Source organism: Panicum hallii, chromosome 9 (assembly GCF_002211085.1).
Source record: "Panicum hallii strain FIL2 chromosome 9, PHallii_v3.1, whole genome shotgun sequence".
Taxonomy (NCBI): Eukaryota; Viridiplantae; Streptophyta; class Magnoliopsida; order Poales; family Poaceae; genus Panicum; species Panicum hallii.
Window position 1 is genome coordinate 13,264,489 of NC_038050.1, and position 27,435 is coordinate 13,291,923.

The 27,435-nt window shown below is 47.1% G+C and overlaps 4 protein-coding genes across 6 annotated transcripts; 3 read left to right on the top strand and 1 right to left on the bottom strand.

Annotated features, from left to right (window-relative positions):
- Positions 1 to 237: 237 nt before the first annotated feature.
- On the top strand, positions 238 to 2,561 carry LOC112877664 (pH-response regulator protein palA/RIM20-like). Its single transcript, XM_025942015.1, has 2 exons — positions 238 to 1,223; positions 1,875 to 2,561. The coding sequence occupies exons 1-2, from the start codon at positions 549 to 551 to the stop codon at positions 2,391 to 2,393; spliced, it is 1,194 nt and encodes a 397-aa protein (XP_025797800.1). The 5' UTR covers positions 238 to 548; the 3' UTR covers positions 2,394 to 2,561.
- A 5,940-nt stretch (positions 2,562 to 8,501) lies between these two features.
- On the top strand, positions 8,502 to 12,022 carry LOC112872802. Its single transcript, XM_025935846.1, has 3 exons — positions 8,502 to 8,737; positions 10,480 to 10,762; positions 11,009 to 12,022. The coding sequence occupies exons 1-3, from the start codon at positions 8,502 to 8,504 to the stop codon at positions 11,861 to 11,863; spliced, it is 1,374 nt and encodes a 457-aa protein (XP_025791631.1). The 3' UTR covers positions 11,864 to 12,022.
- Positions 12,023 to 12,828: 806 nt separating this feature from the next.
- LOC112875240 (vacuolar-sorting protein BRO1) lies at positions 12,829 to 18,475 on the top strand. Its single transcript, XM_025939011.1, has 8 exons — positions 12,829 to 13,613; positions 14,282 to 15,232; positions 15,543 to 15,632; positions 15,713 to 15,781; positions 16,240 to 16,380; positions 16,649 to 16,697; positions 17,398 to 17,501; positions 17,604 to 18,475. Exons 1-8 carry the CDS (start codon positions 12,933 to 12,935, stop codon positions 18,129 to 18,131), a joined length of 2,613 nt encoding a protein of 870 aa, XP_025794796.1. The 5' UTR covers positions 12,829 to 12,932; the 3' UTR covers positions 18,132 to 18,475.
- A 1,331-nt stretch (positions 18,476 to 19,806) lies between these two features.
- LOC112875092 (KH domain-containing protein HEN4-like) lies at positions 19,807 to 25,519 on the bottom strand. 3 transcript variants are annotated; one of them, XM_025938798.1, is made up of 8 exons: positions 25,351 to 25,519; positions 22,921 to 23,569; positions 22,187 to 22,603; positions 21,852 to 22,097; positions 21,009 to 21,746; positions 20,588 to 20,643; positions 20,413 to 20,503; positions 19,807 to 20,311 (listed from the first exon to the last, which is right to left on the bottom strand). In XM_025938798.1, exons 2-8 carry the CDS (start codon positions 23,539 to 23,541, stop codon positions 20,120 to 20,122), a joined length of 2,361 nt encoding a protein of 786 aa, XP_025794583.1. In that variant the 5' UTR covers positions 23,542 to 23,569; positions 25,351 to 25,519; the 3' UTR covers positions 19,807 to 20,119. The 3 variants fall into 3 exon arrangements, with proteins under 3 accessions (XP_025794583.1, XP_025794582.1, XP_025794584.1); XM_025938797.1 differs by having other exon boundaries at positions 20,413 to 20,506; XM_025938799.1 differs by lacking the exon at positions 21,009 to 21,746 and having other exon boundaries at positions 25,351 to 25,517.
- Between the last annotated feature and the right edge of the window lie 1,916 nt (positions 25,520 to 27,435).

The following is a 27,435-nucleotide window of genomic DNA, read 5'->3' on the forward strand; positions in this document are numbered from 1 at the left end:
TGGATTGTTTCTTGCTGGAGGATCTGTGTTCCAAGTGAACTGCCAAGTGCTTTCCAGGAAATTTACCTGGACTTTCGTCGCAGAGTATGAAAACTAGCGATGCTGAACAAGAAACCTGTATCTGATAATTTAAGTGTCTTATTTCTTGCGGTTTCAAAACTAAACGATCCCCTAATATTATTTATATTTTTCTGCTAAGATGTGCTGCAAAATTCTTAAAGGAAAACTCCAGCTGCAGCAGTTGACATTGCACGAAGAGGCCATACGCGCCAAGCCGAACCGTGTGGGCCCAGCCCGTCTTCCGCCCGTCGCCATGACTCCGACGGCTTGATGATACTGTCTCGCGTCCGGACTCATCTTCCTCTCCTTAATCCGCCTCCATCTCTTGCTTAGCAATTAGCATCTTAATCCACCTCCGAATCGCAAGCTTAACCCAACTCCTTTCCTTTATCAACCCTCCCCCTCGATCAGCTAGAAGCGTAGCTGCAAACGCCGCCGAACTTCTCGCTGCGGGCACGCACCTCCCGCGCGACGTGGCCACGCACGCCATGCACTCGCTGTTCCGACGCGCCAAGGCGCCGGCGGCGGCGTCCCCGCCGGCGCCGATGCCGATGCTGTCCTTCCCGGGCAAGAAGGCGCTGCGCTTCGAGGGGGATACCTCGGCGGCCGAGAGGGACGCGGACCTCGCGGTCCTGATGCACGCCCGCGCGCACGTCGTGCTCGCCTCGGAGAGCGCCAGGGCCAGCGCCGCGGAGGCCGCCGCCGCGCTCCGCGCGTACCTCCGCGTCATCTACGCGTCGAACATGCTGGCCGGGCCCAGCCAGCAGAAGCTCTGCTTCGCGTGGCGCGACGACGCTGGGGACGAGAGCGACAGGAAGAAGGCCAAGGCCAAGGCGGCGGCGGCGGCGGGGCAGGGCCAGAGCCAGAGCCAGCGGCACACGTCGCTGGTGACGGAGTGGGCGGTGGCGCTGGTCGCGCTGGCCGCCGAGCTGGCTCGCGCCGCGGCGGCCGAGGACAGGCGCGGCGCCGACGGGATACGGCGCGCGTGCGGCGCGCTCTGCGACGCGGCGGGCGCGCTGAGGGCGGCGGCGGGAGCCCGCACGACGGACGCCTGCATCGCCGCGTTCGAGCGCCTCATGCTCGTGCAGGCGCTCGAGTGCTACTTCGAGCTTGCCGTCGCCGGCGGCAAGCCGGCGGCGTTGTGCTCCAAGATTGCGCAGCAGGTGGGTATTCATGCCAACAAAAATCACTTCTCGCTAGTCGTCGGCTCGTCGCTACTAATAATGCAAGAAAAAAAATATTTACACTGTTCAAATTAAAATCACGTTTCAATGAGCATTTAATAAATCCAAAAAATTATGTGCAAGCTAAGGAGATTCCATTGCAAGTGAAGTTCGCTGCCAATATGCGCAGCTTGGTCTGAGGGCTGTTTGGATTCTAGATGTTTATAATAAATTTTGTCACATCGAATATTTTGATACCAATTAGAAAGATTAAACAGCTAATTATAAAACTAACTGCATAAGCGTAGAGTTTAGTCGCGAGATGAATATATTAAGCCTACTAATCTATAATTAGCACATGTTTACTATAGTATCACATGAGCTAATCATAGACTAATTAGACTTGATAGATTCGTCTCGCAAAAAAGTCGGGATTATGGAATTTATTTTATGATTAATCTATATTTAATACTCTAATTAGCATCAAACATCCGATTTGACGGAGCTTATAATAAACCTTGTAGTAACCAAATCTAGTACCAAATTATTTTTTGAACTTTTCTGAAGGGTCATTATTTTTTGAATTGAAGAAAAAGAAATAGCAATTGCCAAGTATATTTCCTAACGATCATCCCTCGCCGCGTTTTGCAGGTCAGCCACGACTACCATGAGGTGTTCATCAATCTGGGCAGCCTCGAGCAGCAGCCGATCGACAAGTCGTGGGCGCCGCACGCGCAGGCCAAGGCCGCCTACTTCCAAGCCGAGGCCAACCTCCAGCGCGCGCGGGCGCTGCGCGAGCAGGGCCCCGGCTCCGTCGGCGAGGCGGTGGCGCGGCTCCGGCTGGCGGTGTCGGTCCTGGACGCCGCCGCCGGCAAGACGGGCCCGCTGGGCAAGAAGTTGTCCTCGTCGTCGTCGTCCACCGCGGCAGCGCTGGCGCCCGTGCGGGACGCCGCGGCGCGCCTCCGGAAGGAGGTCGAGGCCGAGCTGGCCGCCGCGGAGAACGACAACTGCCATGTATACTTCGAGCGCGTGCCGGCCGCCGACGCGCTCAAGGAGCTGCCTGCGTTGCCGGAGCCGCTCGTGCGGCCCACCGCAGTGGAGAAGGTCCTCAGGGAAGCTGACGGCGAGGCAGCCTTGGCCAACGGCGGGGCGCCGACGATTCGCCATTGACCCTTTTTTGTGGTTGTATTTTTTTTTCCCTTTCTTGTTGCATGCGTTCGCGTGTTTGTTCGTTGGTTCGTTGGAATCCAATCGTGTGCTCGACGAGGAAATTCGCGCGGCCATGATTTGTGATTGACTCCGTTTCTTCTTTTGAGGTGATTCCTCCGATCCGTATTCCTCGTTTCAATGGGAAGCACGATAACTGTATTCGTTTTAAATCAATTGTTCAAAAATGTTTCAGTTCTAAGATAAGAAATTTTCTCAAAACTTTTCATCGGCATTGGATGTTGTCTACTTTGTAAGATGGACGCAGTCGCTCCTCGTGCTATCCTTCACTTTGCCTCTAATCGCCGCTGCCATCCTAATATCAATTTTCTTGTCAACTCCTAATATACCAATATTGTGATCGTCTACCTCCCATGTGATATTCAGAGGTATTTTTTCTTCTCGCACCTCAATTTAGATCCTGTTTGGATCTAAGTGTAATAATAGGCGAGAGTGCTAAACTTTATCACTAGCTTATCCAAATGAAAGTACTAATAGGGTGAACTAATCTTTAGCCAAGACTCAAAAACTTTAGCACGTGTATGAGTTGCTAATATATGCTAAATTTTAGCACTCAACTTTAGCTCATTCAAATAGACCATTAACCTTTAGACCTATAACCGTCAGTTGTGATCAATTTTCTCTCTCTCTATCCATCTCCTACCAACGCGACACCCATCCGACCTTCACTTGCCCTCGCCGTTGGAGCCACACTGCCCACAACCACTCACACGTTAACCCATTCGAATGCTCCCCCCTTTGCCTCCACCATCTAACCATGGGTTCAATGTCGCCCCTATCTCTCTACCACCATTATCCACTACCTTGTCATACCGAAGCTCCCTCTAGACTAGCCAAACACACATAAAAAGCCTTCCTCCCTAAAGCCACAAACCCTAAAAGCCCGCTGAAGTCCGAAGGTAAAAGAAGAACGAAAAGAGATGGCATGAGAAAAAATCGAGTGTGAGTGAGAGGCAAAACATCCGAATATGATAAAATTCGAACATGAATGTGTCTCTCGGAGGCGCCCATAAGATTAACATTGCATGCATATATGTATTCATGGAGGTGAGTGTGTATTCGTTTATGTGAGTGTTTATGTCTGTATTATGTTTTTAAAAAAACTGAGTATGACATAACAAACCCTACCAATAAGTTTTCATGGGACATCTTGGTTTTCGAATTCCAGCCTACGGCCTACTCAAACAAAGATTCAACACGTACATCATCGCTGTGTAAAATCATGGACTATGAAAGGTCCAGAAGCAAAAACATAAAATAAATTAAATTTAGATTCCTTGCACCCGCTTAAGATCTCTAGGTGGACTGTGTAAACCCTACCAATAATGTTTGTCTTTTTGGCCCTACTTTTTTCACCCAAATTTTTCTCTACCCACACTTTGTACCCGGCTCAATCCGCCCGTCAACCATGCCGCCTCCCTATTCCGTCCTTGTGTGCACACCATGATAGGGGCGTTGCCCTTCCTCTCCATCCGCAGCACCACCTCTCTGCACGACCGCACCCCTCCCCTTCCTCTCATCCGCACCACATAAACCCCTCCTCCATCCACCTGAGATGCCAGGGCAACGGGAAGGACGATGGGGACGAGTGGTACTCGAGCGACTAAACCTGGACACACGCCGACGGTGACAGAACATCTCCCTGTGGCGGCGCTTCTCTGCGGCGGCTGAAGCTCCTTGGCGTTACCGCCGGTGAGGTTAACACGGAGGCCAAGCCGCTTGCCACCTCTTCCCTCGCGCACGGCTGCTGCTAGGGATGCGTGGCACAACCTAGGAGAAGATCGGATCGACCTTGGCGGCCAATGGAGCGGGACACCGGTAGGTGTGCTCCCTTCAGGTGGTCGGCGACATAGGCACTGATCTCCTCCAAGCGAGCCTGAGCCCGAGCCCGAGCTTTCCTAGGCATGAGTCCTGCTTCTTCTCCATGTGTCCTTCTACATGGCTACAAGCCTACAACAGAGGTAAGGCATGGTGTAGATTGTAGAGCGTTGTTTCCCCCATCTTCTTCATGTAGGTCTCTCCCGAGGCCCCACAGTCCTCACATATGGCTCCCTGCCTTCTTCATGTTCGATGAAATGCATAACCCATATCATTTCTGTATTACTGCTACTTTTAGGAGAGCAAATAGGAAGCTCGTGCATACTAACATCGCTGATACCTATCTGTCTCTTGAATTGGAGATATGCATCTAATTTTCGTCAATTCGTTCCAGCACATGTGATTCCATGGGGATGGCAATAGTTGGGGGCATCATCTTGTGATCTAGGGTTCTAGCTTCAATTGGAGGTATTTATCAAAACCTCTCTTTTTTTAGATATTGATTTTTGGGCATATTTGGTTTGTCAATTTGATCTGTCTTATTATGGTGGAAAGGATGCCGGTTTTGGCAATTAGAATTCCACATGGTTTATGTGTAACACATCTGTGATTCAGTGTGCTATATGCAAATAGATTGAAAGGTTGGTCTTTTTTCTATTGCATAGAGTAGACAACAGATGATCTTTTTTAGCATGTTAGGTTAAAGGAGCATTGCATGTTGTCTATTCAGGTTAGGATGGAAGATCACTGATTTGCATGCTGAGGTTCTGCACTCTGCCATTATGCTCATTCTCCTTCCCTTTCTGTTACAGTTTGCATAGGATTTTGTAAAATGGATGTTAGCAAGTCAGATTTCTTGTCGCGTCGCAGTAGTATGCAGTTTTGCTTTATATCATATAGCTTACATCACAGTGCGATTACATATGTCAATATTAGTTGATGTGTTTTAATTTTTAAGCCGTATGTCACAGGGAATGCCAAGACAACCTCAACAATGATCAAAGGCACCTCCTCAATGGCGCTGAAAGGCAGCTCTGCAAATACCCTTTGTGAGCGAATTAACATCACCTCTTATCAGGTACACCTTTAATTAATTCATGCATGGTGGGCAGTCAATGAAATTACCATTATTTGACATTATATTTGAAGCTTCAAAATAATGTGACTAATTTGTTCATGTGGGGAATGATCTCATGCTTTATTGTTCGGAGAATAGCAAGTAGTTCATCATGTTATGATCACGTGAAAGGACCTCAAGATGCCTAGAGGGGGGGTTGAATAGGCTAATCTGCAACTTAAAAACACTTTGAACACGGTTAGTAACACAGATGTCCGGATACTTTGGATATATGTCCGGATACTCCGGATATTGTGTCCGGAGTTTCTGGAGATAGTGTCCGGACTATCCGGGTATGAAACGAACTACACAAAAATAAAAATAATGATGCTGTAAATTGAATCCAGTAAATTTAGAGGAACTAGTGGTACCTTTGAAGTGTTTCTCACCAGTTGTCTTACTCCTGAGACTTGTGTAATAGTAGATCGCCTTCAAACCCTAAAAAGTTAGTCTCACAAGCAAACAACCACAAATACAAGCTAGAATTGTGAGAGTGAGACAGAATTTATTTCCCGAAGTTCACTCCCAAAGGAGCTACGTCTCCGTTGAGGAAGAATTCAAGAGACGGTGCTCAAGAACCCCTATGCTCCTCTCCCAAGGGTGAGACCAACGCTCAAACCCAAGGGTCACTTACTATGAATTTCTCGGAGAGGAATGAAGATTACAAACTTGCTGTGATGCTCACAAATCAATCATGCAATCACAAGCGACGCCTAGCCGTCTAGGAGCTTGGAGCTCCAAGAGTAACAAACTAGAATCCACGGGCTAGACTTGGATGATGTGCTCAAGAGATGGAATCAAGGCTTACTTGCACAATCTTAGCTTTTGCAACAATCTCACTTCAATGCCCTAAGAAAATCACTCAAGAATGGAATAAATGGGGAGTGAGAGGGCTCTCTTTATCTTTTAGGCTGTTCTAGTCGAAACAGAGCCAAAGAAAGGAAATGAGAGGGGGTATGGGGGTATTTATACCGGGGTATTTATACCCCCTCACCCAGAAACTAGCCGTTGGGAGAGCGATACCCGAAAACTCCGGGTATATGTCCGGATACTCCGGATGAAGGTGTCCGGAGACTCCGGACCAGGGTGTTTTGCGGATCGGTGACAGTAACCCGGAGACTCCGGGTATATGTCCGGATACTTCGGACACTCTGTCCGGACATTCCGGACTGGGGTCCGAACACTCCGGGTTAGACAATGAATTTCACAGGAAGTCCCTTTTTTAAGTGGTAGGATTGTTTCTCATGGTTTTTGTGGGTTCTCTTGAGCACAACTACCTTGTCTACACTTGTGGATCAAAGTTCCTCTTGATAGTACGGCGTTTCTATACTCAATTTCAAAAATAAAATCTAGTCTTTTAGTACACTTGAGAACGCCGCTTTTCATATCCTTTTTGAGGGTTCACCTTCGCTATATGCTTTGCTGAGTCACCCTTAGCACCTGCACATATGTTTAATAACATGATTAAATATACATGTGCTTTGTCATTTATCACCAAAACCCACTTAGGGGCTTAGATGTCTTTCATTATGGCTGCACACATGTTTGGTAGTCAAGTTGAGAGTAGGCTTATTTTTTCCTATCTCATCTACAATCAATAAACTTGGAAACGTGTGATGGTGTATTTTATCTGATCAGAGCTTTTGGAATTTGGTACAGCACTGAATCCATATCACAGTGGTGTAATGGTGAGTCAAAAAAGAGGCAATAGTTTCATTGGGACTATTTTGCATAGACTCAAAATAGGGAAAGGGAGAGAGAGATGATAGAGGAGAGGACGAGGGGGGGAGGTCTTATGACCTTGTTTTGGCTTGTTTGATTGAATATTGTAGGTTTACTCATGACCTTAACATCTTTATCACTGACGAATATATAATACATGGATAAAAATAATTATGATATGCTCTATGATTTATTATATATTATTGGTTCATTAATTAAAATATCTTTCTTTACTGGGTTCTTTTTAAAAATATATCATTGCCACATGTTAACCTTTACTATAAATATAAAATTCTTGTTTTCTAGATTTTTTTTAAACATGTGTGTGCCGCACATATGCCTCTGCTAGTGTAATAGACTATCCACCTTCTTGGGCTGCAACTTCAAAACCCATGCAGATGCAGGATTTCGAGTTTGTAGGGTAAAATAAAATAATTTAGATATATACTTTTTATTTAAAAATAGAAAAAAATCTGGTTTACACCTTTGAACTATCACAAAAGTATGATTTTTAATCTTTAACTACAAAATCGGATAGTATGAGCCATCCAATTGTCAAAACTGGGCAAATTTGGCTTTCTGGGTGGTTTCGAAGGTGGTTTTGTATTTTTTGAAAAACTAAAAAAATTCTAATAAGATTAAAAATAAAAAATAATTTATTTTAAATCAGAAGAATATGAAACTAGTACCAATTTTTTTAAAATGTAACATATCTATTATGAATTTTTTAGAAAACTTTTGATACCCAAATACTTTTGCGACAATAATGAAATTGCTGAGCAAAATATCTTCACTGTGCCTACAGCTCTAGTTCCAAGAACTTTTGGAGCTAGAGATGACCAGCTTCGAGAATTCATGAAGCAAAAGCTGTGACAAATAGGCCAAAATCAAAGTGGAGCTTCAGCTTCTGTAATTTCAGAAAGAAATGCGACGAGTAGAGTACTAGCTAGCGTGTCTGTGTAACCGTAGCAAATTCCAGTTGTCCCAGATGAGACCTCCACCTGCCGCGCAGCGCAGCTCAGCGCATAAGCCGGAGCCTTCCTGCAATGGCAGCCGCCTCAGGTGGACGCTTGCCATCCTGCGATCTCCACGCACCCAGCAGCTAGTTTCCTCCTCGGCTCCACCCTTCCTGAGTCCCGAACTGCTACCGGCGATCGGTTGACTGTTGACGTCTGTGTCTGCTACATCTCTTTCGGTTTCCTCCCTCCGCTCTCCAGTCTCCATTCCCTCGCGCCGCCCCGGCCCTCCGCGTGCCGGCGTCGCTTCATAGCCTCGCTGTTCTCCTCTTGCATTGCCCGCCGCCACGCCATAGCATGCATGAGCCGATGAACGGCTGCTGCTCCTCGGCGTAGCGTTCACGGAGAGGCGGAGAGCACATCGTGCGTGCGCCGGCAATGAAGCCCGCCGCCGCGACCTCGCCCGGCGAGCCGAAGGGCCTCCTTCCGCACGGCGGATCGCGCCGGCGCCGCCTGGCCGCGGTGCTCGCGCCGCTGCTCCTCTTCCTCGCCGCCGAGATTGCCTTCCCCTCCTCGACCCGCCTCGACCAGCTCCTGTTACTCGCGCCACGTGACGATGCCACTCCATCATCCTCAACATCCTCCCCGTTGCCGCCTCCGCCTCCGCCTCCCCCGCCGCCGCGTCTGGAGGATGAGCAGCCGCAGCCGCAGCCCCAGAGGGTGGCGGTGTGCCTGGTGGGCGGCGCGCGGCGGTTCGAGCTGACGGGCCCGTCCATCGCGCGCCACGTGCTGGGCGCGCTCCCCGCCGGCGCCACCGACGTGTTCCTGCACAGCCCGCTCGACGCCGACGCCTGGAAGCTCTCCGTCCTGGCCCGCGCCGCGCCGCCCGGGGCCGCGCTGGCCGCCGTGGGCGTGTTCCGGCCGGAGCGCATCGCCAGGACGCCGGCGCGCGAGCGAGCGCTCACGGGGATGAACTCGCCCAGAGGCATCCAGGTCAGTTCGTTCGACCAATTCCTTGCCTCGCTTGCTTGCCATGCCGTGCCCCGGCTGGACGGCTCGGCCAACGCCCCCCGCTCGAGCCGAGCGTGATTGCACATGCGAGGATTCTCGGCCGCGTAACAAGTCGATTGCTACCAGAATAATGCTAGGAGGATTCTCGATGATGCATTTTGTTACTCCGAACACAGAAGATTTTCAGGCTAAAGCACGTGGTACATGCCACGGTGGCTTACCTAATGCGTTCCTGAAAATTGCAGAAAGATACTAGCAGTGTCATTCGTTTGACTAATTAAGGTTTCCTGATGGGGACTAAACATTTTGCTGAAACACCATGCTTTGCAGGCTAAACCCTAATTTCTTTTGTTTGTCTAAAACATCATGTCAGACAAAAAGATTGACGTGTCGCCTATCCCTTCACCTGACATCCGCTTCCCGACCTCGATGCTAGCTCATGCTGCCTCCGCCCTTTTGGTTTGATTTATTCCCCTTAATCATATCAACTTGTCCAATCTACCTCTGGTAGGATTTGTCTTTTCATTTCTCCCTACACAAGTGTGAAGTTTAAGTTAAAACTTTTGTAAGTCAATTGCGGGCATCATAACTTACGTTTTTTTTCTAAAAAAACATTATGATTCTTTAATCATTCTTTTCGTAGGCTAGGACATCCTAATAGTTAATTAACCCTACCTACACAAAATTGCACTTGATCCAGATTCTTAATATAGCCATGTACAGCCGGTTCATCTATGGTACAGTACTCATCCCGGCACGAAGCCGAATGCTCACCTACTCCAGGTTGAAGTTGCTAAAATATTTTAGTGAAGAAAAAGTCTACAGCCGCGTGTTTTTCAGCTGTCTCAGCTCGGATGAGACCTGCGTGTATGCAGAGTGCAGACAGCGCCAGCAGCAGCATTCCTGCAACAGCAGCGCCATTCTGAAGTCTCCAAGAGGCATGCCAGTGCCAGCAGCTTTGCTGACTTCCTTCCACCTTCCAAATTCTCAATGAACTCGGGTGATCGTTTAGCATGTGTCTCTGCTCCTAGCTTCGTAGAGCAAAATCCCACGGTTTGCTCCGCCCTTGGCCGCCTCCGGCTTCTCCTCCCGCGACGCGTCGAGCGATCGTTCGCTTCATAGCTTCGTCGCCTGTCCACGTAGCAACCATCTAGTCGCGAGCCATGAAGGCCGTGACCTGCTCGCTCGGCGAGCCTGGCCTCCTCCCCGCCGCCTCGCGCCGGCGCATCCGCCGCCGCCTGGCCGCGGCGGTGCTCGCGCCGCTGCTCCTCTTCCTGGCCGCCGAGGTCTCCTTCCCTTCCCAGCCCCGCCTCGCGCCCCGTAACGACGCCGCCGCTTCTTCTTCCTCTCCCTCCTCCTCGTCTTCCCCGCCGCCGCCGCGTCGGGACGGGCAGGCGCAGCAGCTGCGGGTGGCGGTGTGCCTGGTGGGCGGCGCGCGGCGGTTCGAGCTGACGGGCCCCTCCATCGCGCGCCACGTCCTGGCGCCGCTCCTCGCCGGCGCGTCCGCCGCCGACGTGTTCCTGCACAGCCCGCTCGACGCCGACGCCTGGAAGCTCTCCGTCCTGGCCCGCGCCGCGCCGCCGGGGGCCTCGCTGGCTGCCGTGCGCGTGTTCCGGCCGGGGCGCATCGCCGTGACCCCCGCGCGGGCGCGCGCGCTCACCGCGGAGCACTCGCCCAAAGGCGTCCAGGTCAGCCCGCTCGCTCGCTCCTCCCCAGCCCCTCCTCGCGCGCATGTGATGTGAAAGCAGGCCAATTTGGCCAGTAGAATAGGGCTCGGATTCTCAACGCACGATCATGGCAGTTTCCAAATCCGAACGTGGCCTGCTCAACGAGACGACTTGGAGCTGCAGGCCGGAGCACGACAGCACGTGGCACATGTTATTGTAATGGCACTAGAGCTTGCTGCTTGCTGACCATTTTGGGACACCACGCAGGGCTTGCTGCAATACTTCCATCTGGTGGAGGGATGCCTGGACCTGATCCGGGAGCGCGAGTCCCGGGGCAACTTCACCTACGCCTGGGTGCTCCGCACGCGCGTCGACGGCTTCTGGTCGGCGCCGCTGGACCCGGACGGCGCCTTCCACCCGGCCGCCTACGTCGTGCCGGAGGGCTCCCGCTTCGGGGGTCTCAACGACCGCCTGGGCGCCGGGGCCCGCGAGGCGTCGGGCGCCGCGCTCGCCCGCCTCTCCGCGCTGCCGCGCCTCGCCGCGGCGGGGTACCGGGACCTCAACTCCGAGTCCGCGTTCCGCGCGCAGCTCCGCGCCGCGGGCGTGCCGGCGCGGGAGCGCCGCTTCCCGTTCTGCGTGCTCAGCGACCGGACCTACTCGTTCCCGCCGTGGGCCAGGTCCGCGGTGCCCGTGGCGTCGCTGGGGTCGCCGGGGCCGCTCAGCGGGGCCAAGTGCCGGCCCTGCCGCCCCGCCTGCCGCGGCGGGTGCGTGGCGCGGCACCTCGCCCGGCTCCACCGCGGGTGGAGCTGGACCGAGTGGCGGAACGGGACGCTGGAGCTCTGCGACGCCAGCGGGCCGTGGGAGCCAGGGTGGGAGGCGCTGTTCGACGAGGTCGCCGGCGCCGAGGCCGCCGCGGTGCGGCGGAGCGTGGCGCGGATGGGTGCGGGCGAGTGCGTGGCGAAGGTGGAGGCGCTCCGGGCGCGCGCGGAGCGGTGGGACGCGCCCAGCCCCGCCGAGATGTGCCGCCTCCGGTTTGGAGTCCGGTCGCGGCCGGCGGATCGCCCCGGCAACTCTTCGGCAGGCGGTGACACTGACGCTACTGTTACCATCACTGAACACTGAACAGCCTTGAGTTCTTATTAGAAAGAGAGGAAAATTGGGATGCGGATACAAACTTCAAATCGTCCTTTGTTTTTTTTCTCAAAGACCGAAATCTTCTTTGTACAAAATTGTTTTAGTCTTAAAATTTACATAAGAAATGAACACTAGGTATAAAATCCAGCTGCGTGCATCATCACCGACACAATTATTCCTCTTTTCGTAATGTAGCATGAGCATCAAGACTCTGCATCGCCTCACCGATGTTCATGGTTTTTGTGTTGGCATGAAATCTGTATTCTGAGGCCGTCTTTGAAATGCGAGGATTTTACCAGGAAAAGTTCAATTCATATAATAATTGGTGCAAAATCCTGCATTTTCACAAGGTTCATGAAAGAAAAAAAAATGAAACAAAATTTTTGAAAAATACTACGTTACACAAAGCCTTTAATTTAATTTGTAAAAACAAACCTTGGCAACTTAATGCTACCTACGGCCGAAAATAGTTGATGTTGTCCATCTTTTACTATTTCCATTGTAATATGGTTATGATATATAAGTGCATGAGATTAAACAACGTTTATGAAATTCGTATTTTAGCTTTCGTAAGAAAAATTGTGTTTTTGAACCAAATATTTGTTTTCTAAAGCTTGACCAAAATTTAACCAAATCTCACTCGCAAGAAAAATTAACCAAATCTTCATGTATTTGCGACTGCTTGACCGGCAAAAGTAGGGTGTGAACTGCAACAAGGCAAGATGGGTGGAGGAAAGAGGTCTAACGCGACCATGCATGTATGCTCGACTGCCCAGGTGTCAAGAACGGAAACCCCAACAACGACCCCGTTCCAACTCCCGACCCAGACCGAGCCCGCCGACCGCCGGCTGCTGGTCGCCCGCACCAATCTCAAAGCACCCAGCGTCCTTGACGCGGCGAAGCATTCTCTTCCAGTTCGCTTCTTCTGCTGCCCTTCCAGCGCGACAACTCTCACAACTCCCCCCAAATTCCTTCACCCCGAAGCACCCAACCCCACCCCCATCCCCCCGATCCCCTCCCTCCCCATCCCGCCTCCGGCCACCGCGTCCGCCTCCCGATGGCGTCGGCGGCGGGGTCCTCCAACTTGATGCTCGCGATCCACGAGAAGAAGACGACCCCCACCGACCTCTACCGCCCGCTCCGCCTCTACATCGCCTCTGCCTACTCCGAGCGCGAGGCCGCGTCGGCCGACGACGACCTCAGCGCGGTGCGCGACCTCCGCGCCGCGGTCGAGCAGCCCTCCCTCCCGGACCCGTCCTCCCTCGAGCAGCGCCGCGACGCGCTCCTCGCCTACGCGCGGGCGCTCGCGCTCGTGGAGCCGCGCTTCCCCATCTCCCCCGACCGCGCCCACGTCCACTCCCTCACCTTCACCTGGCACGACGCCTTCAAGGGGAACAAGAAGTGCGCCCTCGCCTCCATCCACCTCGAGAAGGCCGCCGTGCTCTTCAACCTCGGCGCCGTCTACTCCCAGATCGCGCTCGCCGCGGACCGCTCCACCGATGTCGGGATCAGGACCGCGTGCGGCGCGTTCCAGAGCGCGGCGGGGGCATTCGCGTGGCTCAGGGAGAGCGGGGTCGCGGCCAAGGCCGTCGCCGCGGGGGCTACCACCGTCGACGTCTCGCCCGAGTGTGCGGGCATGCTGGAGAAGCTCATGCTCGCGCAGGCGCAGGAGTGCTTCTTCGAGAAGGTTATTGCTGGAGGGAAGCCGCCCGCGCTGTGCTCCAAGGTGGCGCGGCAGGTGCGTGGTTACTGCCTCTTGTTGCCCACGTTGTTTTGTCGCTATGAACTCAGCGCTATGGGAGCTTAGTTTGGATTGGTGTGGAATGGAGTTTTGAATGTTTCTGAAGTTGTTTGAGCAGTAACAGTAAGTTTACCAGTGAATTTGCGATTATTTATTATTCAGAACCTAACTAATTATGAGACCATCGTAGTATGCTGAACCCTAAGGTAGTGAAGTCCATTTACGGTAACATCATGATAGACCTAATTCTGGAATAATCTTATAGGCTTATAGGGTGGTTAAATTGTTTGATTCAAACATATTTAGGACTTAGCAAGCAATCGATGTAGTAGTATGATCATTCATCAAGTAAAGATTGCGGTATGTTTGACTTGCTAGAGTTCTAGTGTGTATCATGATGGCAGTGAGATTAGTTCCTACTATTGATTTAATTTGGATGTATATTAGGACTTGGTTATGAGGAGTTGCATGGTTGATGTTTAGCTACTGTCAATACTGCACATTCTTATTCATGATACTGTCACATCTCTTCTCTTCTGTTTGATGTTGAGCTTCTATTAATACAACACATTCTTGTTCATGATACCGCCACATTTCTTCTCTTCTGTGAAACTTTGGTGTCAATGCCTAATTCTTGGTCATTACATGTTCACGTATCTTTTCAGGTGGGTATATTCTACGAAGAAGCATATGCAGCTCTCAGTGCACCTCCTCTAAGTCAGCACTTCGATAAGACATGGGTGTCTCATGTCCAGCTGAAAGCAGCTCAATTCTATGCTGATGCTTGTTATAGATATTCACTTGATCTTCATGAGAAAGAAGAAATTGCTGAGGAAATTGCACGCTTAAAGATTGGAATGAGTGCCTTGGCAGATGCTAAGAAGGCTGCAAAGGGAGTTGCTGCCCAGCTTCTGGATTCTGTCAACAAGCTGGAAAGTAACATGAAAACCAACTTGGAAAGGGCTATGAAGGAGAATGATCGTGTTTACCTGATGCGGGTTCCAGCTGCTGGTTCCTTGGGTGCCCTCCCTGCAGCATCCCTTGTAAAGCCTACCTCTCTGGCTGAAGTTTTAGATGCCAGCAAGGAAAGGCTTTTTTCATCACTTGTGCCTGATGGCAGCATGAAAGCACTCTCCAAGTACACAGAGATGGTAGATAATATTATCCGGATGCAGGCAGAGAAATTGCAGCAAGCTAGTGAGATCACTAGAGTCAGGTTGAAGGAAATGGATTTACCAGATTCTATTCTTTCATTGGAAGGAAATATAGCATTACCCTTAGATCTGAAAGAAGACGTAGAGGCTGTGCAGATAAGTGGTGGGCCTGCTGGCTTGGATTCCGAGTTGCAGCAGCTTAGGGATTTGAGGAGGGTCAATCAAGAACTACTTGTTCAGACCGAAGAGCTTCTGCAGAAGGAGGCCAATGAAGATGCACAATTTCGTACACAATTTGGGAGTCGTTGGACTAGACCTCAATCAAGCACTCTAACTAAAAACATTCAGGATCGATTGAATCTATTTGCTGCTAATATTAAGAAAGCTGCTGATAGTGACTCTTTGATCGAACGAGGAGTGAAGGAGAACTATCCATTGATGTCTATTCTTGACAAACGACCGGTGAGAGTTTAACAATTAACATTAGTATATTACATGAAACTTAAAATACTGTTAGGCAGTGTTTTAAAGGCGACAAGGAGACCCAAGGCGAGCTGGTACGCCTGGACACCCAGGCGACAAGGCATGATTGTCGCCCAAGGCGAGCTGGGTCCGCCCGGACGCCTAGGCGACGCCTTTGAAACACTGCTGTTAGGATTTAACATCCGAGTGGATTACCTGTGCTTCATAATGAACCATGATCCTCTTTTTCTGTTATCATCGTTACATTCTTTATATCTAGATAGTTACACATTCCTGCTATATGTTGCAGATAGAGTCCGCACTTCCAAGTATTTCTAGGCCTATCATGTCCTTGGATGGGAATGAAGATGCCATTGTTGGAGCCCTGAAACAAAGCTTGGTAATGTACATTAGTTTTTTAGATGATTAGACGTGCAGTAAGACTGTTTGTTTTAAACTTGGCAAAACTTGTCAACACAGAGACAACTGGAATCTCTTGGAGCACAAAGGGCAGGTCTTGAAGACATGCTCAAAGAAATGAAAAGAAAGGTACAAATACTGTTCCTGTGATTTTTCTTTATAACTTCTCTACATGAAATTTGTCTTTATAGTTGTGCTTGTAGAATTCTTTAAGTTTGTCACTAGCATTAAATTACAAGCAACGGTGCGGTTTATCTTCTCAGTGAACAAATTATGCTTAAAATGTTAGTGTTGCTTGGAGTGCTGTCTTTATTACTAATTCATCATGACTATGAGTGCCTTTTTTGTGTGTGCACTACTGTTGCTCTACTCTACTTAGTAAATCTTCTGCTTTGCATTGCCCCTTCCAAATTCCATTTGACAAGATTTTACAGAGGACCTGATGGATTGCTTTTCAAGTTTCTTAGTCCTTACAATAGCTGAAATTCAATCTTTATCTTTCATTTCTTAGAAATGATTGATAAGTAACTGGTGATGTGGTCATATACTATACTACTGTGTGCACTGAGAAGATTCATTTCTACCAGGATGATATACTGCCTAAGTTGATGGCTGGTGTTGGATCACATGACGATCTTTTCAAGAAGGAGATTGCTAAGTATGATTCTATCTGTGCTGAAATTGGTGATAACATCGTGGCACAGGAACAACTATTGCTGCAAATACAGGTAAGCAGACATACCTGATAAATATTGGTGCAGTCCGCTTTGAGACTTTCTTTGTGCTAGAAGTTAGCATAAAAGCATATATCCTATCAACAACATGTGCACTCAAACTGAGTGAGTGGTAGCATAATCGTTTTGCAACTGAGTGAATTAACTCCAGTACATGAGAAAAGAAAGAAACAGCGGGAGAAGTATTTATAAGAACCCAATGTGCTATATTTCGTCATTTACTTCTTTGTGTATGACAATTACATATTGGATCCTTGCACAGGCGCAAAACGAGCAATTTGCTGCTGTATTCAATATAGAGGATTACAAAGGTAACCTTTCTAGTATTCTTTTTTTTTTGTCACAGTTATGATAGATGCCTGCACATAGTGATTTTTGCAGCTTGCTTTATACATTGAGTGCAAAAGTTACAAGTTTCAACAGGCTCTTTAGATTACTTACTCTAATTTACCTCATGCCATCAAGGTTGTACAGTTATTGCTTCAGCTATCCATGTGATGAACTGCTACCTTTCGTCACTTTCCACTTTTATACTTGTTAGCAACTTTTTTTTTATTTTGTTCGTCCTGTGTATGGTAGCTATCATGCACTTAATCACTTTGGTAGTGGAATTTTCATTCTCGAGCCCAGCAATTACAGTGATTCCCTAGAGTTGTGCTGATAGGTTGGACAACTATTGATTTGCATGCATTTCTTTGCAATTTGCAGCAATTTATCTGCTTCAGTTATCCATAAGCTTGATTACATTACTTGCATACTGCTTATAGCAGTCTAGGAATTGCTTTGCACGTGCATCATTTTCTGAAGTTACTTCAAATTAACACTGTTCTGCGTAAATTCTAACTTGTAATCATTATTGAATGGAAATAATATCACAGTCAGGTGCTATTATTTTTAGACCTGTAGGCTGTAGGAGTCAGATTTTCTAAAAAAGGTGTTGTGTAGTTCCTTTTCTTTGCAGGTATTGTAATGTGTAATTCCGATTTCTGAAACCTTTGTTCTTTATTTCAGCTGCTCGTGAGAGATGTTACAAGCAAATTGCTGCTGCTGTTGCTAAATACCGGGAGATTAAGAAGAACATCAATGAGGGCTTAAACTTTTATGTGACTTTACAGGTGTGTTTGCATTTCCATTTGGTTCCATTTGGCATTGAACATAGGAATGCTGATGTCTCTTCCCGGATGGGCTACTGATTCTCTGATGATTCCTGTGTACAGGAAGCAATAGGCAAAATAAAACAGCAGTGCAGTGACTTTATAATGACCCGAAACATTCAATGCCGCGAAATGATTGAAGATGTGCAGAGGAAGCTAGCGGGTTTCAACTTCTCATCCTCCAGCCATTCGTCTATGCAGAGGAATGCTTCTGTACCGCCTGATCAGAGCAGTCCATCACCACCTCCCCACGCTCAGGCCCCCTATGCTGCTCCACCTGGGGGCGATTCCAGGCCTGGATACTCTCAACCGGAGCCAAGACCTGCATACTCACAGCCATACCCCCCATCCTATGGTGCACCACCACAACAGCCCCCATATGGTGCGCCACACCCTGGTCAGTACCAGCAGCCACCGCACCAGCCGCCTCCTGGTCATGACTATGGTCAGCCGGCATATCCTGGATGGCGTGGGCCATACTACAACGCCCATCAGCCGCAGCCGCAGCAACCGGGGCCCTATCCTCAGCCACCTTACAATGCCCCAGGGGCTTACCCTCCCCACCAGAGCAACTACTACAGGCCTCAATGAGTGATGGTCATATTGCCATGGCTGCTGCAACTATTTGTTTGCTTCTTTTCCATTGGGTAACATTGTGGAGTAATATCAGGTTGGTTAGACGGTAGCTTGTATGATTTGTGCGTATAATAATGTGCTGGATGTGGTATATTACACGGGTACATTCTCATGCAAATCGCCACACTGTAAGGCCTGCCAAGTGTCATTACTTGAGTACATACTAAAGTGCTATTGCAGTGGTGTAGAAAACAATCCTGAGCGGCGTTTACCAAACCCAACATAAAAACTTTCAGTATATTTTGAGCTGTCATTCAGTTTATGAATTCACAGATATTTTGAAATGTGTTCCTACCTTAGCATGTGTTTGTTCTAGGGACTGTGTGGGATGGGATGGGTCCATCCTGTTTTTGTGAGTGTTTGGTTCAAGGACATCATGCAACTTCTCAGCCCATGAAAACTTAACTTCTCGGGCTTCACCGGAATGCAGACTGGTCCAAGTGCAATCTGCTCAGAAGCTAAAATGGTTCTTTTGTTTTGTTCTCTTTACATTCTGGCTCATTGTTTGTGATTTCCTGAAGTTTGTCTTGTTAATACCATTATCTCTATTTATCTGACCATGCTTACCAAGTTACCATTGGTTATCTCCAATACTAATTGAGAGACCATATGATGGTACTTCGAATTTGAGTGTCTGATTTCAGTTTATGCTTGAAAGCAACGTTCCATCCTGCTTGCAAATGTGTAATCCCGGTTATATCAGCAGCTTTGGTGATGACGCGGCTAAAGCTAATGACTTGGGAGTCTCCCAGGCCTAGAGACCATTTTGAAAGAGACTGGCATTTTCTGGTGAAGCTTTCATGCGCTTGGCCTGAATATCATCACAAATAACTACATGCAGGCATATCCATCGTCGATTTCACGAGCCATTAGTAGCAAGCATTGGGCCGTGTTAAAATCCTGCAGGTTCGTCTATCATCAGCTGCAAGCTAAGGGCGCGCTCCTATCGACGACAACTATACTGTGTAGTTGAAGTCCTCTCTCAGCTGAAATCGCCCATAAACGCATGCAATCCGTGTCCCCTGAGGATCCATCACGGGAATTAAAGGAGATCGTGATTATTAGTACCATTCAAAAATTGCAAATTAAGCATCAGTTAATGGTGATTGATCTGATCCGAGATCCTCGGTCGAGCAGCTTGCTGAACACGTGTGCTGCTGCCATGTGGGGACAGGTTGGTCCACCTGTAAGAGTTTGGCCAAGAGCGACATACTAGGTGGGTGTTTGGATGATTTTAGCGCTTGCTAATGGAATTTTAGTTACAATTTTAAAAAATTAGTAGGAGTATGAATGCTAATAGATGCTAAAATTTAGCACCCTTTAACCCGTTCAAATATGCCCCAAATAGGAGAGGGCCTCACGGGTGTAGAGGAGAACAAGAGATCGAAATCAATTTACCCCCTTCACTATTCGTCTTCCACAGCGCGGCGAATCCTTCTTGCCCCCAGCGACCGGCGGCCACACGAACTGTAGCAGGTGAAGCTTGTCGAGTTCCTCTAGTCTTTCGTCTAGAAACGAGATAAGCCTAGCTGAACGGAGCCGAACCTCTAAAGGAGCTATGCTCGAGCTTTTTTTTCCCAGACCTAACTGGGTTCCCACAAGCGACAAACTAGCATGGGAGTAGACAGCCTCAAGAGAACCAGATGTGCAGTTTCATTCGGCCTCAAATAGCAGCCGTCGTAACAGGGTTCAAACATTCAGAATCCATATACAGCTAACATAGATCAGACGGCTCGTGTTCCAGTCGCGCCATCAGAGAGGTAAACTATATTATTGTCATAAGACATTAACCTAAGTTATCTTTGATCGCACAGTCAATGTAGCAGCTATCTAGTGGGAAATCAAGAAGGGCAGTGGGCAGCTAATCTGCAGCCACAGATAGCTCCAGCCACAGGGCGAACCCTGCGGAATCTGCTTTCCTCTGCTGCCAACGAGACCAGAAACTAGCCCCAGCTTGGGTAAAGTGGCATGCGGGAAGGCTGGGGTTGCTGCAGCGTGCTCCGGCTGTTCGCGCTAATGAAGCCCTGAAGGAGGCTCTGCGCGGCTTTCGCTTGGTCCAACGTGCCCTGGATCTCCACCACTGACTCGGACGAACCGGGATGCCCTTCAAGTAGCCTCAGTTTTGCACCGGAGATCTGGGATGAAGTAGAACACTCATGAGAACCTATTAGATCATCACAGAGGATGCATTTCAGATAGCAGTGCCCCATGGAACCAAAAAGCATAGCTTCTATACCTGACGGATCTCTGCTAGATTGACCCCACCAACTCCAACGATAGAGTCCAAGGAACTATTTGGAACCCTCAGTTCAATAGTGCTTAAGTACCTGCTGCCAAAGTATCCTTTTCAATGAAATTTGTACTGGTAAAATTAAATTTATGTTTAGGAAGGGAGGCTTCCAAAGTCATACCCAGCAACACTTGTCTGTCCTCGATGATCCTCACGTCCATGCATCTGTCCAGCAGCCTGACAAGAAAGAAACTCAAATCCATTCAGAACTCAATTTTTCTGACAGGCGCAAATAAAATAAAGAAGCAGAGAACATCTCAGCAGCTAATCTAGGATTTGCACGTGATAAAAAATCAACAGAGCTGCACCATTGTGTCCACATTAGAGTGAACATAGCTGCCACAGAAGTGAGAGCTGTAAGGATGAAAGTTGTTCACCATAAGACAGTAGCACATGTTTTTTTCTTTATTCAAAACTATCACCCAATAACGGAATGAAATAGGCACATAGGAACAGTCATGTGTACAGTCTCAAGCTTCTAATGAAAAATTTCAGGTGGTCGGCACTTCAAAAGGAGGGAAGCTAGCTCGTCAAAGATGTACCTCAGTATAGTCGTAAGCATTCGAATTTCCATCTCTTGTGATGCCTAATTGCTGTGTGCCCCTACTAGAGTAGCTATCAATAGGCACATGGTCACGATAAGAACGATGTGACATATAATCTGCACCGGGACTGAAAGAGGAGGGAAGTTCTCTAGTAGGAACGCGAGCAGGTGCTGCATATCTCTCATAAGTAGATGATGGGGCATTACTAACAAATGGAGGGCTTCCATGGGGATATTCTCTTTTAGAAAAGTAGTCTACAGGATATGAATGGGAAGGATCACGAGGTGCACTTTCGTTCAGTCTTCCATATGGTACATTACTGGAAGGTCTTCCATATGGTGGATTGTTTGCAAGTTGTCCATATGGTGCATTGTTGCCAGGCCTTCCATATGGTGGAACAATGGTAGGCCTTCCAAATGGTGGAACAATGGCAGGCCTTCCATATGGTGAATCGTCGGTCAGTCTTCCAAATGGTGGATCTATGGCAGGCCTTCCATATGGATCATTGGTAAGTCTTCCGGATTGTGGATCAATGGTAGGCCTTCCATATGGTGGATCATTGCTGGGCCTTCCATAGACTGTGAATTCTCTGCTAGGCAAATCAACAGGAGGACCATGAAAAGGGGCGACAGGTGGAGGGTTATTGGCAGAACTTGTTTCTCTCAAAGTCCTAGTTCTAAGTCTCGAAGCAATCTCTGTGAGGGCTCCTCTTGCAATAGCTGGAGGCCCAGCAACCTGGAAGCTTGGAACAAATGTAAAGGCACAACAAAAGTTAAATACAAAAGGTCTGGAAAAAACATATACCTATTGTGATGCAGCGGTTAGCAAATATTAAATCACCTGCACAAGCTCGTCATCAAAAGACAAGTACTTTGGTTTATCTGCCTTTGAGTAAACTCGAATTTCTGCCCCAGTTCGCCTTCTCATTTCAGTAATTATCTTCCCACCTTCCCCAAGAATACAGCCAACTTTGCTTGATGGTACAACAAGCCTTGTACTCACATGGCGTTTCTCAGAGAGTACACTCAATTTATCATGGAGCAACATGAGTGCCTCAATTGTTGGGGATATTGGATCAGCTGGTATCTGAACAAATAAGGATGTAAAATTGTGAATGCTCATGCTGTAAGTTGGTATTAGAAGGGGTTGGCAATTGGAACAACCATCTGCATTACCTCCTCAGATGAAACAATAATAAGCCTTTCTCCAGAAGCATCTTTGTCAACTTCTTGAACCTTAATGCGAGCACCAGTCTGCTGCTCTACCCGCTTGACATTAGCCCCGCTTTTCCCAATAACTGAACCAATGAGCTCAGAGGCACACAGAATTCTGACAGAAAACTCCTCAGTTTCAGCAACAGTTCGCAATGGCCCATCTCTATATGGATCAAGCAGGGGTACAGGTGGTGGATGATCAAAATGCAAGTGTGGAAACATCAGGTTTCCATGTGGTACTGGTGGAGACTCGCGTTTCCTTTGCGTGCTTGCATGTATTATTTCCTCAAGAGGTAGGTTTTCTTTACGAGGATGTTGATGGAGACGAGTAGATATTTCATAGAGAGCTTTTCTTACAAGAGAAGGTGCTCCAGTTATCTGAAATATCAAAAGCACAATAGGATATTCATGTCCAAGAATGAAATTAAAATAGAACATGCCAATGGAAATTAAAATAGAACATGCCAACCCAAAATTCATTTAATTAATTGACAGGGAAATTAAGTTATCAAAAACATGAGAAACTCGCGAAGTAGGACAGCATTTGATGTGTTTGTTTCCGTAAAAGTAATACATGAATAGTTGAATACTAATCAAATAAAAGAAACACTATATGAGGCTACAGGAATCGATGGAAGGAAAAGGCATTACTAAGCTGAATAAGATAAGAAAGGAGTTTTTACAGTATAACTTGCCTGCACCAGTTCATCACTTCTAAGTGCACATAGGGGAAGGTTTTCAGATGGCAAGACACGGATCCCTGCACCAGTATCATTTCGCAGTTGTTGTATGATGGAGCCACCTTTTCCTAGAAGGCAGCCAACTTGATTGCCTTGAACCAAAATTCGGGCAGTCACATCATCAGCACTTTCAGACTCTTTGTCGGCAACTCCATTATGAAATTCATCTGCCACAATCTTATCATGTATCTTCAATAAGGCATCTTGGGCAGAACAATGGGGCTTCATGCTCCCTAATCCATCACTAGATATATTTTCAGCTGCTTCATCAGCTTGTTCAGAATGATTCTGGTAGTTGAAGATGATAATTACTCTCTCATCTGCACCAGGAATGGAATCAGCAACCCTTATCTTTGATTTAGTTTCCTCTCTAAGGGTCTTAACAACGTCACCACCTCTCCCCAAGACACTGCCTATCTTTTTTACCGGGCACAATATCCTGTAAATGGTTTCAATTGGTTCAGAGGACATAGATGTGTCATCATGCCTGGAGTTTACCCGTTTCCTCTTTCCATCATCAAAACTGGAATGCGTCCTCTTTTTGGAGTTACTTCTTCTAGAATTACCATGATCCATCAAACTCAATTTTGTAGTCCACCTTTGTCTACATAACGAATGATCCATCAGCATAAACAGAATAAGATACTGATAAGAAGGTAATGCAGAAATGAAAGGATGTTGCATGCAACAAGCCTTGGGCATCTCCAATGATGATACACACATAAGCTTGTATGTTATGCACGTAACAAAATCCTGAAGCTGCTGTTAAAAGTTCATGTTGCTATTTTGTTCTACAGAATACCAGTATAGGTAATCTGTACAACAGCAGGTAACCATGCACAGACCAAAATACCCCGGCAACCTCAAGTCACGCCGACCCAAGATACAGTTACCAGCAATTAAGTTTTCAAATATCTAAATATATTCAGGCAGCATGCATTATTTGGTTCCTTTAAATAAAAGGGCTACCCCTGCATAACTTGGTCCCATTGTAAGTTACAGCACAATTTTATTTAACAAAAGAGAGTGAATAACAATGTGTGCATGGAGTATGCAAAATCTAGCGCCTTATGGCAATGAAAATCCACTAATCCAGCCTAAGAGATAGTCAAAACACGATTTTTAAGTTCATTTTTCATGAAATGCAGATATAGTGCCAGCAATGGTCAAAAAAGGAACATCGTATTTTAAGGTGCCATGCCTAATTTAAATACAGACGAAAACATTTAACATTGTAAAGGTTCAGGGGCTGTGGCATAAATAAACAATTTGACAAAATTGCTTCATCAACGTTTTCACCAAATCAAGGCACAGAAAATATTCCATTATGATTCCATAAAGACCTAAACGATCAAGTATAAATAAAATTCCAGTTCTGTTGGTTCCTACAAAGAAACTGGTTGTACCAGGGCGGAAAGGCATAGGCAACTAGATAGCTACAGCTTGAATTTTATACAAGCATGATTGCATAAAATCATAACGCCTTCCCAACACCCCACTTTGGTGAATGTTTAATACATGTCCACGTGGTATGAACTGATGTTGCAAGCAATTAAATGAGAAAAGAGAATGAGCTAATGTCTTGTGGAATTAACAAGCTGGGCTCATAATCCTAGACATAAAAAAAACAACCAAATAGGCATTTGGGGAGAGGAAGTGTAATCGATATGCATTGGAAGGAACAACGTGGCAATCACACCTCGTCAGGCGATTACCTAAAGCGAGGCACCAAATTGTCAACTGTAAATCCTGATCCTACTGCACTCTACAAGCATGTATTAAAAAATAGCAATCCAACACCCCAATGAAACACAGCGTAAGGCAAATCATTAGAGCACTTGAGCACGTTCACAAAATTCTCAGCAATTCTGTTTACACTAGCATGGGAAAGCTGCTGGTTGACCTCCCATGTATTAGCTCATAATATCAGTCAAGCTCAAACTTTGATTACACAGATTTCAGCAACCTCAATTCATGTTCAATCAACAACACAAGAAAGATACCAAGCTGAGCACACTGCGCATGAGCCCACTTACAGAGGTATTCGCACAGATGGTTAACTTAGGTGCATGGGAATTCAACTGAATCACCAGATATTTTGGAAAAACAAACTCGCTACATCCAAAGAGAACCAGCTAGGGCCAAATTGAACGGACTGACGTGCCTATCCCGAGAAAAGAATAATGGATTTGATTGGTAACAGGGGCGGACCCAGCATAGGACATGGATGTCCTGTGCACGCATACACACCCGATAATTTTGCAAACGAAATCGAAGTTAGTAAGTAATGTAATGTAACTGGATCAGATCCGAATACAAATAGTTTTGTTAGGGTTTGGGGTGCTCCGTCTCGCACAGCAGAAGCACAGAGAAGGGCGGGCATACCTGGTGGATGGCTCGTCGCCGGAAAAGGGCTGGGCGAAGACGTGACGAATGGCGCCGCCGCTCGCCCAGTCGTCGCCGCCAGGGAAGACAAGGGAGGAGAGAGTCGGAGAGAAGGGAAAGGGGGAAAGAAACACAGATGAGACTGAGGCTCGGAGCCTGAGGGGGAGGGCTGTCAATAAGTCGTGCTCGAGCGAGCCTGCCACCTCAAGCTGGAGTTCGACAGCATCCCTAGCCCACCGAGCCATAAGCTCGCCAACGTTCCAGCTCGACTCGAATAGGCTTAGAGCGGCTCGACATCAGATAGAGAAAAAGAATATTCATATTTTTGGAGGTCACAGCACAACGGTTCGATAGCCGACAGACAAATGATATAAGCGGCATCGATGATGGAATGAGAAGATATATACGGATGTAAAAGTTACAGTCTGATTGGTTGGCTACTAAAATTTACCATGTTAAAATATAGGCATGTCAAAAGATTTAGCATTTATTTAAAAGTAGCTCACCTTTTAAAATTGCTAATATTTTGGTAAAAAAAGATTGGCATGCCTGCATTTTGGTATGCCCATATTTTGGCATTGCCTATATTTTGGTAACCAACCGATCAAACCCTTAACAACAAAAGAAAACTAAAAAAGGATATCTGGATATTTAAATTAATCTTACTATTTTGTGCATTTCTTAGTTTATACGATGCAATAACTCGCTAGTTAGTATCATCAGCCTCCAGCTATACTTGAGTTTTATTGAATAGCTCGATATCGGATCATTAACTCGTGAGCTCCAAGTTAGCCTCAAACTTGACTTGATTTCTAGTATAGTTAAGCTTAAATTAAGATTTTAACTAGTTAAATTTGAATAACTCATGAATCTCGAACTTTTCTAGTAACTCTGTCAAGAGAGAGCGGTGAACTGTCAGTACCTAGCAGGTAGGTTAGTAGGTATAAGTTTGTGATATGCTACTTTTTCTCAACCTATGTTTCTTTTTTATATAATGTTATCTTTTATCCTATGAATATAAACGTGCATCCTATTCTTATGATTATGTGAGACTGAATTTTAATCTATTTAATATCTAAATATCTTAATGATAGCGGATTAACAATAAGAAATATTTATAATCTCTGGGAGATGAAAAGATTGTTGTCAAATTTTTTTAATTCCGTACTGCTTCATGACTCTAGAAATAAAACTTTATTATGAGAGGAGGCTTCAAAATAAAGTTACTGGTAAAAGATTTTTAAAAAATTGAAAAATCAAGGGAGAAACTGGAAAGCCTAAGGAGAGGCCGTGAAGGGAGGACCGTAGGAGGAAAGTAAAATAGTTGTTTGGTTTCCTTCCTCAACATTCCTTCTCCCTTCACCCACTCCACCTAACAACCTGGATGAAGTTTTAGCGCCAGCGAAGAGGTCACGGGTGGAGAAAGAGGATCCTGAGAGCGAGCAAGGCAATCCGAATCCTCTCTCCCCCACAGCTCAGGATGAGCATAAATAACTGATAATAGAAAACCAAAATGAAATAACCGAGACCGAAACCGAAAATTTCCATCATAGAACTTGATTGGTTGGCTACCAAAACATAGGTATGCCAAAATATGGGCATTCCAAAACGTGGTTATGCCAATCTTTTCTACCAAAACTATCGGTTCCAAAAATGACCGACAGTAAATCTACTCGAAATGTGTATCGCGCATCGTGATTAGAGATGACATAACACACAATCACTCAAGATTTATACTGGTTCAGGCAAAAATTGTGCCCTACGTCCAGTCAGAGGTCCGTCGGTTGTATTGCTTGAGCCTAGGTGTTCGTGAGAGTTTAGAGAGTTATAAACTTGCGAGTGGATGATGTGGTATGATTGAGATCTGTCGAGGTTGTTTTTTCTAAGCAGATGACCCTCCTTTTTATAGTCCAAAAGGGATCTCCGTTACAGAGAAAGGTAGAAAGATAGAGTGTTCCTTGCTTCGCCGGTCGGAGTCACCAGCTCTGTCAGCCGAGGCCGCCAGCTCTGTCGGTCGGGGCTTCCCGATGACCACTGTGCAGATCCTGCATCGTAGGATGACCGTCTTATTTTATCCCTGTGCGT